The sequence below is a fragment of the Anabas testudineus genome, chromosome 16, assembly GCF_900324465.2.
Source record: "Anabas testudineus chromosome 16, fAnaTes1.2, whole genome shotgun sequence".
Lineage (NCBI taxonomy): Eukaryota > Metazoa > Chordata > Actinopteri > Anabantiformes > Anabantidae > Anabas > Anabas testudineus.
In genome coordinates this window covers 1,725,804-1,744,319 of record NC_046625.1, presented here as the reverse complement: position 1 = coordinate 1,744,319, position 18,516 = coordinate 1,725,804, and the positions used below count along the sequence as shown (strand labels likewise).

The 18,516-nt window shown below is 38.9% G+C and overlaps 1 protein-coding gene across 1 annotated transcript; it reads left to right on the top strand.

Annotated features, from left to right (window-relative positions):
• The first annotated feature begins 672 nt into the window (after positions 1 to 672).
• On the top strand, positions 673 to 17,300 carry nagpa (N-acetylglucosamine-1-phosphodiester alpha-N-acetylglucosaminidase). Its single transcript, XM_026372640.1, has 12 exons — positions 673 to 844; positions 4,858 to 5,063; positions 5,797 to 6,064; positions 7,753 to 7,892; positions 10,401 to 10,509; positions 11,386 to 11,514; positions 11,622 to 11,824; positions 12,192 to 12,239; positions 13,122 to 13,250; positions 13,421 to 13,549; positions 15,175 to 15,256; positions 16,537 to 17,300. Exons 1-12 carry the CDS (start codon positions 762 to 764, stop codon positions 16,793 to 16,795), a joined length of 1,785 nt encoding a protein of 594 aa, XP_026228425.1. The 5' UTR covers positions 673 to 761; the 3' UTR covers positions 16,796 to 17,300.
• The last annotated feature ends 1,216 nt before the right edge of the window (positions 17,301 to 18,516 follow it).

Sequence of the window (18,516 nt, the reverse complement as noted above, 5' to 3'; positions counted from 1 at the left end):
ATCTTTTACTTATCAGTGTTGATACATGATGTAGCAGGTCAAGAACATCACAGTTATAAAGCGAAAATTGAACGGTAGCACCAACAAAATAAGAGCAGGAAATGATCCTGACCACGATGTATGTACAGCGATGGAAAGTAAGTGTAAGTGTGTAAAATGCATGTTGAACAACTCTCACTTATTATGTGTAGTGTTTGCATTTATTCACACTCATGTCAGCACAAGTGGATCAGTCAGATGACCTTAATCATCAAGTTACTATATTTCGTCATTAAAAACCGGAACACGCTGACCCCTCTTTCAAACTAAAGGTATATCATCTGTTCTGTATGAGCACTTTTAGTCGTCATATAGTTTTTGTGTATATTTACACATTTGTCATTTTGTCTTTGACATAGTGTTAATTCATTGAGTAGTTACAATGACAACGAAGGAGCCAGATGTTGATGTAAAAATTATTGAGCTATAAAATTGTTAAAATTATAAAAAATTATAAAACAATAATATTGTAGGTCAGAATGAGTCCCATTTATATTGTTTTAGTACGAACCGAGTTCCAGACTATCGTAGTATGATGTGCTAATAAAGCTGAGCTAAATATATTGTTCCATTACTCGCCTCAATCGCCTTTTATTTTGTAAAGCAGCAGGAAGTGGTCTGTCTTGATGCGTTTATTTTGATGCTAAGTGCTAACTCGATGATGTGAGAACCAACTGGAGGAGCTGGGAGTTTGGTAGTTTACTTTTCCTCTCCCTCTTCATATGGCAGCATTACTGGTGAAATGTCCGTGTTTGTGGATGTTGCTGTGGCTCTGCGTCCGACTGTCCGAGACAAAAAACACACGGTAAGACGGTTGGTTCCTGTTTGAGCTAACCGCTAATGTTAGCCTGCTAGCTAGCTGCTGTTTGACGAGTGTAAAGATGCATAGAAGTGTGTCGAGACTCATTTCAGTTCCTTTTAAGGGACACATAGCTGGATGTGTTTGTAAAATACACCTAACTTTTAATCCCAAGTGCTATCCTGCCTACACACTAACTCACTACGTTCACAACTGTTGCTAACCTAACTTGCCAGCTGTTGGACTCAGCATCTGCTTTTTAAATTCTTATCAGAGTTGTTGAGTGCAAAGTTCCCAACTTGGACTAAAACACTACATACATACAGAAGTATGTACAGAAGTATGTTTTTGCTGTGTTGTAATGATCAGAACTGCAGATAACGTTGGTTCAAACCGAACATTGAGTCGAGGCCTGTAAAAAGCTGTTAGTTTCATTTTTTGGGGGAAGCTGTCAGTTTGTGTGGAAAGTGTTGTTGCAGTGGGAAACTGTGACCACAGGATGGTGCAGTTGTATTAAACACTCAAAAACACCTTAAGAAATACATGGAATAAGTTTTACTTTGCAAGGAAACAGACTGTACGGAATTATTCAAGAAAATTCAGATAATGAATCTGCAACTCTTGTGATAAGTTTTATTATACAAGTTGATTCATTTTATTGATTTTTAAAAAGGTTGCTTTTGTAATTGTAAACTGAAAATCTGTGACATTTTGACTGTAGATAGACATTTTCTTAGACTGTGAAATGCTATATTGTCCACAATTATTAGTTTCTAACGTTTTCTAGCCAAAATTGTTGACAAGAACGGCGACATTTAGACCAGTGCTAGAGACAAAACAGTATTGAAACTATTTAAGACAAAGACAGCCTCGTATTTCATGTGTGCATTTATTGTTTAAGACACGTTCTACACACTATAATATCTTAAGAGTAGACCGTACTATGTCTAAAAGAGGTTTTTGATACTGTAGGTTTATTAACTACATAACAAAGTTAGTACAAACTGTGTGAGCCAGTCAGAGGTAGACAATACAGGATCTCATTTTTAGTGTCAGTAACCATCAGTTTTACAAGCTGTGGCTAATTCACATGAACTCACTGGTTCATGGTTCAAACATACTTAACATACAAAAACAAGAATGTTTTAAATACACATTTTATATCTGCATGCACTATTATGCAAAGGGTTTAGAGGCGTAACTTTGTGCAAAGTGCAGTAAAGCCTAAATCCATTTAGTATTTTCCGTGGCCATCCTTTGGTATTGTATACAGTTTTTCAGGTACTTGGCAGGTAGGTTGTTCTGGTGTCTTGGAGAAGTTGCATCAGTTGCTCTGTGGATTTATTTGTCTTAGCGTTTTCCTGTAATCCCACACTGACTCAAAGATGTTGAGATCAGAGCTCTTTGTGGACCACACCATCTGTTGCAGGACTCACTGGTTTTCATCCACCAATATCTTTGTTCTTTAAGTTCTTATTAGTATTTCTTACATTTGTTCATTGCTACATTTTGCTTGTACTTTCATTTTTATATTGATGAATTCCAATCTTTGCAAGGTGAAAACACATGCTGCAGTCTGTAGTGCTATGTGCACACACATAGAAATTGAAAAGAAAAGTTGAAGACAGTGGAGCAGCTGACTCCAAATAATTAATTAATCTTTTGACTAAATAACTAATCTTGGAAAAAAAATGCCCAAAACCTTTGCGTAGTACTGCATATCAGTGATCCCCTGTATTAGAATGTTTTTTACCTTTTGGTTAAGAATGTTTGTCTTTTACAGACTCAGCGTAACAGTACATTAGTGTAAGTTTAATGAAGTGAAAAAACAACATTGGCGGCATCAGATAAACAACATGCAGAGACAGGGAATGATGTTCGGTGATGGAGAGATATAAAAAGAAATGGTCAACACAAACTTAAAGAGGCGAACAAATGCAGACCAGCTCATGTAATAAAAGACTCAGATTTACTTTCCTCATTGCTGAAAGTGAAGAAAGTACACAACTAAAATAAGCTATGAATGTGAGATGGCTCCAGTTCTGTGAGAATATGATCAGAACAAAAATAAAAAACACACAGGCGATAAAAAAGAAGTTATGTATTAACCACATAACTGACCTTGGCCTGGAAGGCAGTCATGTCATGCTTCACACACTCTGTAACCATGAGATTGCAGTTGCATAACAGTTGTTCCCTCCCCAGACCGGTGTGTGTGTGTGTGTGTGTGTGTGTGTGTGTGTGTGTGTGTGTGTGTGTGTGTGTGTGTGTGTGTGTGTGTGTGTGTGTGTGTGTGTGTGTGTGTGTGTGTGTGTGTGTTTGTTTTAGTGAATGGTAAACTGAATTGTATTTACAGTACAGAATATAGTGCTTTTATACTATAGAGTTTTACAATGTGCCTTAATATTTTTTTAAACGGATATGTCATTTTTATTACCAACATAATAACCCTGTTACATTGTTATTACCAATAATTACTCTCATATTACTTTATTCCAAAATATAAACCCAATGACCCTGTTGTCACTGAGATATTACCCTCCTGTTGCCTGCTTATTACCCAGTTACTACTTATTTCTGAGCCTTTATTCACATGCCATCTAATAAATCAACTACTGCTACTACTTAATATTAATACTTAATAAATTTTGATGGTAGCAATCTTAAACCAGATCTAAACCAAGTCTTTAACAGTATTTTATTGATTAGACAGTAACATCACAGCTCAAAACAAGTTAATTAGAAGAGTTATTATTTAATCTTTGACCAATTCAAAGTAAAAATACTAACTGTATCAAATGCAGGATGTTAACATCATCAAAACGTTGGTATTTTGACATTTTAAAGTATTTGTCACAGGCCCAACATGCTGACACCAACACTATCTTATCTAAACATAAAACAGCAATTCATTAAAATAATGATTTTAAAACTTGGTAAAATTAAACAGAGCTGTTGATTTTACTCGTGAGGCTAAAACCACAGTTTGGCTATGTAGAAAATACATTCCTTCATGTGATGAAACTCGATGTGATGAAATCTACTCAGTAAAATGAATCAGCCTGGGAAGTGTGACACAGCACAGCATTTATTTATGAGCTCAAACATATTTACTTTTACAGCCTCCCCAGAGGATATCAGACATTTATAGTGAGTCAGTATATTTCTAGCAGGATATGTTGACTTTAAAACATATTGGTCGGCTTGACTGAAAAAAACTGAATAAAATCCTTTGTAACAGTATTTTTACTTTTTATGTTGTTGTTTTTGTTTTTAGATTTAGAAAATTTAATCTACACTTTATGGCAAAAGCTGCACATATGTTTACTGTAACTTTTTATATTACCCCGACTTAAATCGGGAATTTCATCTGAAATATTAATCAGATTTTATATCAAATTTTATACCGTTTGCAAAACAACACACACACCTTTGGTTGTGTTTCTCTTTTTTGCAGTATTTCTTCTAAATGCTCTTTCTGTAATTTAACTTCTTGATCCACTGTGAGGGACGTTGGTGCACAATTAAGAATGTATTCACATTCTAGTTTCCATTTCCTCTTTATTAGCCTCACATTTCATATTGCGAATCATCTTATGAGTTGCTCTTCCCACAGGAAACAGTTGTTTTAGAAAGTGGAGAAGTGGAGTGAAGTGAAGTGGAGTTTAAATGGACGTCCTCCTTTTGAATTGGAAAATCATGTGAACAATGTTTTTTTCTTGCAGGACATTGTGACTCATTCAAACTTTGTTGAAATGTCTTTAAATATCTACAGATAAAATTTAGATGATTAATCTTATAATTATTAATATATATAATATCTAATTAATCATTATATGTAGAGATTTGTTCCTACAGGTTTCCCATCATTCTTTAATTGCTATGTCTGTGTAACCTGTATTAATTTGTGCTATTAAAAAGGCCATAAATTTAACTGTGTAAGATGCAGACCAACCACAGTTGTTATCTGCATTTGGCCGTTATTATCTTTTAATCAGACGAGTTTTCTCCATGTGTAGATTCTCTATGGACGATGATGTCCTGCTACCATATAACCACGGACACGGTCCCTCCCACTCCCACCGTTATGTCAGAGAATGTCAGCCCCTCATTCACGGTAACACCACTCACGAGAGTCGGCCCTCCAGCAACAGCAGCGGCCTGCAGGTGGCCGAATCCAGGATGTTTGTGACGGATGTGCCAGGAACCTCCAGATGGGTTTATGGTCAGTGATAAGCGCTAATATGCAGATTCAGATTAATATCACAGAATCAGCCAAAAGAATATATGCTGTGTTATTCTAGATTTACCCATCAGCACATAAAATGGTTGAAATTAGACCCACGTTAATGTATCAATAACCCCGTAATTTCTTATATATCATTCTAAAATATTTTTAGATTTTCTTACAGCATTTACTTTATAGCACTTTTTCACTGCTATTGTTGACATTCCTCTTTAAATTAAAACGTGGGATGTGTTACATTGGAAAATTATTAAAAACTTTGTAGTCCTCATCCAGGTCATCCCCATGCAAGGCTTGTTTGAGGGATATAACTAATTTAACAGCTTTTTTTCCATCTTTTTTATAATATTATCTTTTAAATTTGAAAGATAACATAGACAATTGTCTTGCATATAAAAAATATAGTTTTAGGATCAGATTGTATTTGTATTTTGTTATTATTAAGACATTTAAAGCAGTATTAAGTATTAAGTATTATCATCACATTGGTCAATTTTATTTAATGTATGCAGATTTAAAAAGATCACAGAATATTTTTAATTTTGAGGATGAGTGTCATATTTGTAGATGATCTTACAGATTTTTTTTATCTCTTGATCAGTGTTTTTGTGATTTCATTACTTTTCAGTGTCAGCTCTGACACTACAAAATACAGAAATGTCAGATCTATGGAGCAGCAGAATGAATTTCATCTCATTCCACTGTGTCCCAGGTCACATGACGGTGGTCCACGACCCACTGAGGACATTGTCAGTGTTAGAGCCCGGTGGGCCGGGTGGCTGCCAGATGAAACAGAGGTCCACAGTGGAGGAGACGGCCCAAGCTGCTGGGTGTTTGTATGCCCAGAATGCCGGCTTCTTCAAAACCTCATCAGGCCGCTGTCTGGGTAACGTGGTGAGCAATGGCAGGTTGATGCAGGACAGTGGCGGGGTCCAAAACGCCCAGTTTGGAATCAGGAAGGATGGCACTCTGGTGTTTGGGTAAGAGAGCCAGCTAGAAGCTATGGCACTGATAGAACTCGGAGTAACAGTGTTACTGTTAAAGCACAAATGGCTCCAAAGCTTTTTCTATTCTTCATATTCTGTGTGGTTGTCAGTTTGCATTTGGTGAAAACATTTTCAGGCCTAACGCATGTATCCTAGGCTACATGAAATATGTAGAAGTGCTGGTGTGCAAATTTGTCATAACAGTTTCTAAGCTTAGTATGTGTTGTGCATTTTGGTTTGAAACATGCGTTCATATGTACATATGATTTACATCCACCCCTAATTAACTTGGTCCGCAGTATTGAGTGTGTTTTTTGACAATGTGTTGATTCAGCTTGATCTGAAAGGTAGAAAAACTATGTCATACTGGCATTATCACAACACAGTATGTCAAATGATGACTTTTAAACCACAAACCTGGTTTACACATTAAACACAACAGGAGGCAGCCAGATTTTAACACTCGGCACTGACTTTTATTTTATGAAGTCACAGTTATCATCAGCACTGGAACGTGTCTTTAAACATTCAGAAACTAGATTTTGCATTAACTCAAACCACTTTCAGTCCCTTATTTCTGCTTGTCTGCACCTGACGGTTTTTTAAATCTGCTGTCCTCATGTTTCTCTGTGAACAAGCCTCTGCTCATCTTCTGTCTGGTACAAATAACATTTGCAAGAATTGAGGGGCTTCCTGTTTGCATGGACCAGTAACTTTTAACCTCTGGTTCACTTTAATGAACAACTAAGTGCATGTCAACATGATTCACTGTACACCAGTCAAACCATGCTGTCATGACAAACACAAATACTGACAGGTTGATTGAATAATAAATAATTAAGTCATTCCTCGATTACTCTACGAGGACAAATTAAGATTCTCTAATTAACTGTAGGGTCAGCACACATGGTCACAGTTTGTATACAAACAAAAAAAATGTCAATTTAACTTTTTGATACTAGACGCCCATAATCCCAGGAATTCCTTCATGATGCAACCTTCTTTGTTTGTGTTGTGGGTCAAATAAACAACCTCACTCAACAAACCACAAACAGGACACACAACCAGTTGTTTTTCTGCTGGGTCCCTCTGTGTTAAACATGTTTTCTTGAACAAATCAGGCTAATATCAAACCTGCAGATCTAGTTTAAAATAACATATGGGTTTATTCACAAAATGCAAACCTTTGGTCCAAGGTTTATACAACCGTTGGGTTGTGTTTACAAATTGTGGAAAAAATGACCCCTTTGTAACTGTCATGGATCAGATCATACTCTTGTCAACAGCAGTGTTGGTTTGTAAAGCTTGTCTCAGTGTGAGCCACAATACAGACATTCAAGAAATCAAACCTCCACTACTACCACTCAAGAAAAAACACTTCAAAAAGTACTTAGTAGTTAATTCATGCTCTAAAAATTATTTTACTTTGTCTGTGATTTACTAAGAAAATTTGTGTGGTATGTGTGTGGATTTAGCATGTATATATGCACATATATAAATCTTTGTTTGACTTTGGGCAGAAACAGTTTCTTGGGATTGATCCTAGTGAGACTAACTTCAACACATTAGTTGTGAGCGGACAGATTAATGTGTAGTCTCAGAGCTAATGGTGCCATCACTGCTGCCACACTGCTGCTATATTACTGAATTACACCTCACATGCCTCTCATGTCTTCATGCAGGTATCTGTCACAGGAAGATGTTTTGGACCAGTCCAACCCGTTTGTCCAGTTGGTCAGTGGGGTGGTGTGGCTGCTGAGGAACGGGGAGGTTTACATCAATCAGAGCCTGAAGGCAGAATGTGATGAGACACAGGAGACAGGTACATATTGTACATCCACATCCCCACTGCACATTTTCTGTCAGCCAGCAGGGTTTAGTCTACGGTCACGGCAGATTCTGTAGGGTTTTAGTCCAGTCACACGCGACGTGAGGCAGAGGTTAACATCAAGTTGCCTTTGTGACAGACACAGACTGATTAAACAGAGACTTTCCAGGGTTTTCTAATCCTTCCATTTAGAAAACTCTTCACATGTCAGGATCGGTTCCTCCAGCAGGCTGGGCGGTAGCAACTGAGTCAGCTTCAGTTCAGCAGTAGTTAAGTGTAACTACATCTCTGAATGCTGCTGTACAGTGTTTGCATAACTCAGAAATTTGTCTGTGGCCTGTCATGATTCCATCACGCCACCAAAACACAACTCCACACTGTTTGATTAACAGTGACAAGAGTGAAACTGTATGGACCCGCCAAAGTTCACATCAGGCTTCCTAACACACACACACACTTTAGATAAATAACTGAGGATGTGTTTTAACAGAACTGATTACTCAGTGTTTACATTATGCTGAAACATGACCTCAGTTCAGGTCATGATATCAAACTTTGTAAAGATATCCACCCACTGCAGACTGTCAGCCAGTTAAATGCAATTAAATAAAGTCCTCTTTGTTTCACATTTAATACATAGATTGGAGAAACAAGGATTACATTTATTTAGCAAGGATGGAGTTACATACGTCATCATTCATTTAATTTAGACTACGGTAGTCTGAAGTGAGTACTTATGGATTGCATTTGAGTGTTTAAACCGTTCCCTTGCCAGTCATTATATTGGATATCTTTTAACTGACTTTATATTAGTTTGACCTCCAGTTTCTAAGTACTTGACAGGTTGACTGTTGCAGCATCTTGGAGAACTTACCACAGTCCTTCTGTGGCTCAGTCATCCCAGACAGACTACGTTACGAAAGCTCATGCGCAGTATTGTAGGGATTTCATTTTAATCCAATAAAAAGAAGGTGATGAAGTCCTGTGAAAAGAGCCCTTAAATTTATCATTGCACTCCTATAACACTGTCAGGCTTGTGGTTCTATGTTAAACCTGGTACACACAGTGACATCACTTAAGGATATGGATATGGCTGATACTTTTCACATATGCAGGTGTACTCCCTAACACTTTAACAATGAGCTGTCGTGTAAAATTTGTAACTCAACATACTCCTGTTCCTCTACACAAGAAGCTGAAGTTTAGCACGTCTAAAGAGTTAAACCGTTTTTCTTCAAGATCACGTTGGTTGAGTTCATCCCAAGATACATGTATACATATCGATCACAATTTGGACTGTTAAGTCTGCTACTGATAAATATATTGAGTTTTTAAAAAGCATAAATGAAATGTAATAATTTTACATATGCGATCCTATTAAAACCAAATCTGAAACACCCACCATTTACAGCTACAAACACTGTGCACTGAACTGTTTGAATAGTCTGATACATTCAGCATTTAAACTGTGATTTAGTGACAATCTTGACTTGATTTAATCTAAACATCGCTATTAATAGACTTCATTGTATTTCATACTGAGAACTGCAGCAGGATTTTATAAAACTGTCAGTGTTTTGACCAGAGAATCAAAAACTCTGCAACATTTATCTGTTTGCTTTTAGCTTATTTAAGCTCAGTAAAGGAAATATTAATTTCTTTATTGTAAAGGCTCAAATATTTGTTTATGCATGAGGCAAAATACAGAATTTTTATAGCCCTAATTATTAGACACACTAACATACACAACACACATCATGGCTTTGGCTACACATGACCATCTCCCTGGGCTCAAAAGAAGCACAGAGCAGGTAGAATAATAAATAAACTAGGGAGGCAGTTCTTATGCATATAAACTACTGTCAGAGTAGTAATAATTGTATCAGTGATGGTTTATGTTCCAGGCGCCGGAAAACCTCAGATTCCCAGAATCCCGGTGTCATGACCTGAATTTCCTGGTAGCAACTGCTCTGTTTCTTACCTACTTGATCTCCAGCAGCTGAACACTGTGTCCTGAGAGTGAGGCTTTCTTCTAAAATGGAAAATGTCGTGTTCTTATCAGCTGACCTGTGCTAATAATTTGTTCCCATCAGTGTAACATGATGTGCCAGCTCGGTAACCAATGTTTGCTTCAGCTCCGTCTGCTCTCTATCTCTCTCTTTCTGAACACAATAAGATGAGGAGAGACCCATTCATTAGTTTTGCGGTTTTATTTCTGGCCCCGAGCTTTGGGATTTTTTTTTAGTGCAGACAGTCTCATTGATGCTTTTAGGACAATGTGTTCGACTTTTAAATGTGAGGTGAAGATAAAGACAAGTAAATATGAAACCACTACTCTGTCATCTTCTAGAGTAGACACATATTTTTCCATGCAGGGTCAAGTCGTTTCATGTGAAAAGATGAAAATAGAAGCTTGATATACAGAATTTGATTTAACGAGTTCTGAAGAGCTTTGATTTAAACCAAACCTTAATGCACAACATTGTTCTTACACCTTCACAGGGGAATTCCAAACATTTGTGGATGTGGTATCAGCCAGGACGGCGGTGGGCCACGATGCAGAAGGTAAACTCCTCATGTTCCAGATTGATGGACAGACTGGACAGAGAGGGTAAGAAAAACAGAGAAAATCGTTGCAAGATAACACTTTTTAGTACATTTTAGATTTAATGTTTAAACAGCCTGTCAGTCCTTAAGACACCTTCATGTCCCAAGATGTTAGTGTTGTTAGCACCATGCTCTAACATCTTAATGTTTGTAAGGACGGAGGTGAATGAGAAGATAGAGAAGACGGAGTGGAAGTAAACTTGTCAATGGGGCTGCAATAAAATGGGATATTTAACATCTGTGAGAGCTAATTTATTAGATGAAGTAACAGGGTCATGTCACCTCCACTCACCAAGATCCCTGCACATATTGATTCTATTGATCTGACTCTCCCTCCACCCTCAGTGCAGTGATCCTGCAGCAGCTCTGGAGATTAATGTCTTGTTGTTAATGATCTGGCTTTGAAAAGCACAACATGGAGACATGTCTGAACACGTCCTCTCTGTCTGTATAGCTCCACTCGATATCAGGCCACCATTCTGTCCCAGTCTCTCATGACCAACAACAGTCTGTTGATTTCATTCTGTAGCTCTAATTGAGACTGCTGAATGTGCACAGTCTGGCTTGAAGCTCACAGGCTTTCTTATATCTCCTGTACGTCTTTGTCTCTTGGCATTTTCACAACAAATAATGCTGCTACTTAGTGAAGTATTGAATTCTATATTACATAGCAAATGTCACTCTTTTAATTTTAAAAGGTCATCAGTTTTATGAGTTATTCTCTTCGAATAGAACTGCCAATGAGTGGAAAATTTGACTTACTGCTGGAACTAGATAAAAAGTAGGATTTGTTTTCCGTGAATCTAACGTTTATCTATTTCTGCTCACCATGGTTGTGTTTCAGTCTGTATTTAGTTTGTTGCTTCGTGTGTCTGTACAGTATGAATCTTTGGGAGCTGGCTGACTTCCTGAAGAAGAACGGAGTGATCAACGCCATTAATCTGGATGGAGGCGGGTCTTCCACCTATGTGATTGATGGCTCACTGGCGAGCTACCCCTCCGATCACTGGTGAACAAATTAAACTCCATCTACAGAAACATGAAAATGTAACACTAACAAAAATGCTGGTGGGTCTCTGCTGATGAGTTATTTATCTTTATGCCTTCTCCTCCCAGTAAAGTCGGTAAGTGGCGCTGTGAGCGGCACGTCTCCACCATCCTGTGTGTCCATCACCGGCGATGCCAGCCGTCAAACTGCAGCGGAAACGGTGACTGTGTCGATGGACGCTGTCAGTGTAAGCAGGGCTGGCAGGGTGCTGGCTGTGATTCTCTGGTGTGTCAGCCACCAGCCTGCAGTCCTCATGGTGTCTGCACTGCCAGTAAGTGAGGATTGTTTTACTGATCACTAAGGATGGGAAATTTAGCAACACCCTCAGTATAATCCCGAAACCGCAGCCACCACAGTCTCCATCGAGTTGATTCAACGCCTGTTTTCATTAAGATATAATTCACTGAAGGACCATTAGACTGACTCCTGAAATGTTTTGGTCAGGAAAACTTTTACTACACACCCTCATCTTCTCATCCAAATCATTTAAAGCCTGATTTTTAATGAACCAGAATTATCTCTAAAATGTCTGTTAATAAGTGGTTTTATGTTTTTTAACACTAACACAAGAAGTCGTCGTGGTTGGTTCAGTCCACTCATTGTGTGGCTTCAGTGTTTCACGTCTTTCTTTATTGCAGGTGGTTGTGTCTGTGATGCCGGGTGGCGAGGACACAACTGCAGCCAAGGTAATCTGGAGCTGTACTGCTGTTCCTGTGAATAGTGTTTACTGTTACCGACGTAACACATTCTCTAATCCTAAAACAACCTTAATCTAATGCTGGGCGATCAAGCAAATGAGTTCAGTTACAGTTTACACTTGTGAAAATCAGCGTATTACAGTTTGGACACAAAGTCATGTAGCTGATAACTGGTTTTTAGTCACAACAGTTTCATAAACTGTGATATGCAACAGTTTATTGCACTGGTCTGACTCCAGGGACACGTCTCAGTTCCTGTAACTTTTGTAGCTTCCTTATGTTTCGATCTCTCCCACACACAATGCTATAAAATCAAACTTTTGTCTTTGACAACATTTAACAAAGACTCATATCCAAGTGAAAACATATCTCTATAGAGCTAACTAAATTAATAAAGAATCTATAACTAAATTAATAAAGAATCTATAACTGAAAATACCCCCTTAAAGAAACTCACCTAATCATCACCCGTGCTGCCATTTTCAGTATAAATAAACCTGTGTCTCGTAACTTCAGTGTCATGAAGCCAAAAAAAAAGAACTTCTTCCAATGAAGGTGATTCCTTTGTTTTATAGACACTGTAAGATAAGAGCAGATAGGAAATAAGGAAATAGTTTTCTTCTGAAGAGTCATCTCAGGTGACGCCTGCTTCTTATGTTTGCTGTTGCTTATCTATCATGGTCACTTTTATGCGTGGACAGTGGAATTAATTTGTGATTTATTGGTGCCATTTTCCTGTCAACACCTCAAGTGAATGCTTGTATAGAACAGGTACCAGCTATGAGTGAGACAAACAGCTTTTTAACAAAGATATATTAATTCCATTAGTGTATTTTTAATATATAATGTTGGTTTGTTTTCTATTTACAGAGTGCCTCCCAGGTTTCTACGGTGACGGCTGCAAACACAGCTGCGCCTGCTTTAATGGTGGCTCCTGCGACCCTGTTCATGGACTCTGCACCTGCCCACCTGGTTTCCACGGCAACACCTGTGATCAAGGTAGAGCGGTGGTTCATCTAAACTATGATTAGATAGATTATTGCTACACAACACTTGGAAGGACTCAAACTATTTGATGTAATAATAACTATTTCTGTATTTATCAGGATTAAGAATTGTACGAAGTCAGTACCAGTACATCTTCATTTAAGTGTCACTCTCTGTGTCAGTCTGTCCTCTGGGTTTCTTCGGGCTGTCCTGTGCTCAGGAGTGTCACTGTGATGACCTGTGCCCCTGTGACCCACAGACAGGAAGCTGTAACACCACGGGGCGAGAAGAGACCAACGCCTTACACAGAGGTATAAACACACATTTAAACTGAACACAAGCTGTGCACTCTTCAGACTCAGTTCACCTTCTGTTGTGCTGCAGTCTCTGTGGCAGTATTTCCTGTTGTCTCTACTAGCCTTTCACTCCTGAATCTGTTCTAGTTGGTCACGTTAAATCCTCCAGCCCCCAGTTGTTCCCCCCTGGAGCCAGTTTTCCTGGTCCGAGAGACCTTTGGCTGTTGAAATGCAAAGAAGTGTTTCAAAATAATCACTGGCTTGAACTGGCTTGGTGGTTTTAGAGAGAATCACTTTCTGACAGGTGGACTCAGTCTAGTTCTAAAAATGCCCTAAGGATATTTGAAGTTGCTTCCCCAGTCCCATATTGACATTATTATAATAACATATATTTGTGTGCGTGTGTGTTGCACTGACACAACATTGGGTCTGATCACCACATATTTCTAACTGTTGTTGACCAGGATCAGATCATTTATTCTTTGCTTTATTTTTACGCTGAGCTCTGATCCATTTGTGGAAATAAGTGCAGATGCTCTCACACACACATACTCACTAGCTGTCTCCACCATAGTGTAGCATAATAACAGAGTGTGTGAAATGAGACACTGAATCTGTTTAAAACAGCCTCTGTTTACAGTAGATCGATCTGTGTGTGCTCTTATTTAGCAAATGTTTGCATATTTGCATTTAGCAGAAGTAGACACAGTCCGGTCTCTATTGCTGTCTGTGCGAACAGAGCAGCACTCTATCGACTTAACTGAGGGAAGTGGAAATGTTACTCAGCTGCACACGAGCTCCCAGAGAAACTAAATATAATCAGATAATAATTAAGACACGACTTACGGACTGCTGTGCTTCCTGTTGACCTAATAAAGTTAGTGTAAATTGATCAGATTCTGTTCAGTCACACGCAGTTTTAAGGGAAAATCTCCAAGCAGAATCGCTGCAATTTGGGGATTCCTCCAACTCCTTTACATTGGAGGATATGAAGAGTAGAATTAAAACACTGTTCAGACCAGATGAACCTTAGACAGCAATGTTGAGGTGGGGAATGAAAACTTCAACTCATCGTTCTAGAAAACAATCAGTTAAAGCACAGTGTGATCACAGGATATGGTCCGTCATAGACATGGACATTCAGTCAGAATGAAGACAAGAGATAAAAGCTAATGGAGGTGGGAAAACCCACAGGGAAAGCAATAGTCATACTGGGTGAGGTCATATTGGTGAGGACATAATGAGGTCATCATAGAAAAAAAAAAAGGTTCAGAACCTGCCTGAGAAACATCATGTTTTTATGTTTCTTCCATATGACACTAAGCTGCTGATATTTGTCTGTACATCCATGAGTGCACTGCAAACAGGAACTGCTAGTAGCTAATTCAGCACAAAACTAGTGCCAGTTTGTCAAATGTCTAATAAACAGACTAAAAAAACTGCATTTTATCTGTTTTCTTTTTGTATGTTGTAATATTAGTTCTGAAATAGTCCTTTGTGTTGGTGTTGGCATGTTTCTATCTGTCCGTTATCAAAAACAAATTTACTTCCTCCATGTTCACAACAGTCCTGTTAAAATCCAAGGATGTAACTTGTTTCTGGGGGTGTTTTTGTTTTTACTGATCTCTTCTTCTCCACAGCTGGACACTGTCTGGCCAAACACATGTTTACATCTTGGAGACAAGAGGAAGAAGCTCACAGAGCGCAGCCTCATCTCACAGAGTAAGTGTCAAAGGGCGTGAACCCTCCATCACCTGCACTGTCCATATTTCATATCCGTTCAATAAACTGTCTGTTAGAAGTTCCAACAACACGGACAGAACTTGGAGAAAAGCTGAATAGAACAACTTAGTTCTTCTTAGTTTTTACTAGTTTCTTTGTTTCTTTGTTTCTTTGTTTGTTTTTCTCTCAGATTTAGAAAATTTGTTGTTGACTTAAGTTTGAAATCAACCATCTGCCAAACAGATGTTTGAACAGCTGCTCAGTTCGGCAGCACATTGTTGGCAGAATCTGTTTTCTACCTGTACAGCTGAAGTTAAACCCAAAGTTCATCTTAAACCTTGATATTAAACAACAGTGAACAGTTGAGACTAATTTAAATTGACGTTTTTGCTGAGAAATCTCAAATGGTAGCAGTTAAACAGTTAAACCTGTGACCTTTAGTGAGGAATAACGATATCACCTGAACACAACACACAGTCAGATACTCCAGGCCTGCATTTGGCTTTTTGTCTCCTAAGGCCGACACTGTGAGGACGACATGCAGTCATCGGCCTCCTTATCTTTCACATGCAAGTTAGGGATTGTTAGTAGTTGCTATGGTGACTGGGAAGCGTTTTGTGAAGCGGTTCTCTGGTCAAAGATGGAGGAAAATGCAGTTTTTAAAATGTGTTTATGTGTTTATTACTCATTTGAAGCTCACGACTTGGCATTTATTTAACAAAGGAGGGAACATTTGACAACATTATATTAGTTGCTGACAGTTTTAAGGGCCAGTGTGTGTTTCATCAGAAGTGCTTCACAAACCACCTCCCCCTGACATCGAGTAGTGGGGATGGAGTTGTGTTCGGCCTTTCTTCAACACGCTTTGAACGTCTTTTCTAGCTGTCACATCTCTCTCACTGCGTTTCATTCACCTCAGAGTTGTAATAAACCAAACTGACGGTCGACCGTTGGTCAGAGTTGACTAGTCGTCGATCCACATGTTGAACCGCTGTGAGTGGAAGAAGAGAAACAGAGCCCAGACCTTTTACAACTTCTTATCAAATATATTCTCAATTAGACGTAGCTATAAATCATCTGTGGCGAGTAACAGAGGTGTGAAAACAGCAAACACAGCCTAGTCCTGCTGTGTTTAGTTTGTATGTCTGCAGTCCGAGTTCTTCTTCTGCTTTCCCCTTTTGAAAACGACCACCACGTGCTACTACAGGGAGTCACGCTGGTTTTGTATACTGAGTTGTAAATTCATCAGATGAGTCTAAACCTCCTCCATCTCTCCTCAGACTGACCTGGCTGATCATCACCGTCACCCTGGCCTTTCTCCTATCAGCCAGCCTACTGGTTCACCTTGTACAGTGGTGTCGAGGCTCAGTGAACGCTCACTTCAAGGAACGTCAGGACTACTCCTACGTCCCATTGAGCAACATCAACGGAGCAGGTGGTAACACTGGGAAACCTCAGAATAAGGATTTTGGCCTGGATGACTATGACTCTCAGGATGAAATCTGGTCTCTGCCGCCCTCAGGAAGGTCAAAACTATGAGGAGCACCAAGGATGAGATGTGGGAACTGTTATTGCAAAGAGAAGCAGCTAAAACTGTTCCTCCACTCAATGTAATATTAACACATTTCCATCATTTCCATTCGTCTGAAATGAAACGACTGGACGAAGCAGACGAAACCGATTTGTTCATTTTTACTCTGTGGGTCAGGAGGTCACTCACTGACTGTTTATAGCTGAAGCTCTAGAGTCTTGTAAAGAAAAGAAATCCAGAATATAAGAGCTTTATTTTGTCAGAAATCTCGATGCTCGATGTCTCTGCTCCAGGTTTTTCAGCTTGTTGCCACGTTAACAGATGAACTTTAAGTGTAACCTGTGGTTTTATAGATCATTTTATAATGTTTTCTTATTGAGCTCCGTGTCTGAATATAAAAGAACTGTCGGGTCAATAAGTTGCATAAGTCAAGTAAGACAATAATGTTTTTCAAGATGCCATAAATCTGGCAGATTAAAGTTCTTATTTAAATTAAATAATGTTTTCAACACAGTCCTCTAATTCTTCCTTTCAGAAAAGCTTTAAGTTTGCATTTGTTTATAGTGGTTTTCAGTTCATTTCCTCAGTTGCATGTTACAGTTTGAGCACTGGTCACTGCCAAATAATCGACTGATAGAAAAACCTGAAAGCAGTTTGATTCTGGACAGTGGTGGATCGCTGCGAGTTCAGAACTGAGTAGTTTGAAGTATTTTTGCAGCTTGTTAACTGACAGATTTACGACCATGTTGTCAAACACAACACGCAAAACAAGTGCTGGATCTTGTTGGGGTCACATCTGTGATTCACACAAGTCGCATAACTCTTGTGTTGTTGCTGTGGATTCAAACTTTCCAGAGAGAGTTTCTCTCTTTGTTTCTTATGTTGTGATGAGTGCTGCAGCTTCGTGTTGTTTCTTTGTCCACTCAGCGTCTCGTGTCACCGTCTGGACTCTGTTACAGATGTTTTCTTGTTGTGTATTTGATTCTGTGCAGCGTCGTTCAGTCAGCTCTGATGAGGTTTTACCCACAGGTCACTGCAGCTTTAGGGACTTTTCTGTTGATTCGAAGTTCACTGGAGCATGTGCTTGACCTCTGACCTCCACCACGGGTTGTACGCTTGACAAGATAATGTTAAAACTATACTTTGCTCTTGTTTCACATCTAGGTCAACTGATGTTTCTCTTGCTTTTCACCCTCTCTCCTATTGTTATGTTTTATTCTCCTTTTTCCGTTTGGGTTCATGTGAGGAGACGGAGGAGCCGTGTGGAGCTCACGGTTTGAATACTGGACCTTTATAGATTTTATAAATACACTCTTGGCGCTGTCTGACACTATCTCCTCTCAGTATCCGCTCGTTGTCATCCAGGTTTTATTCTGGTAGATTAAAGGAACTTACTATAATATACAACATGCTGCAGGAAGAACTTCAGTGTGAGAAACGAATGTGTCCAAATGTAGTTTACATATTTCCCTGCCGACTGACTGACAGGCTGCATGTAAATACACACAGTGAGGTATTCAGTAAACTAGTTTGCCCTGCAGGTCACATTGATCTGGTTCATTGTTTAGAGAGGAGCTGCAGGAATCTGGGTGCAGCTCAAGAATCAGGTCAGCTGTTATTAATCCTTCACACAGAAAAACCTATGAGGGTGAATTCTCTGCCAGAGGTCGTTGAAATACTCCCAACATTTACCAGCGTTGCATCAGACGCCTGCTGGTTGTGTCACACA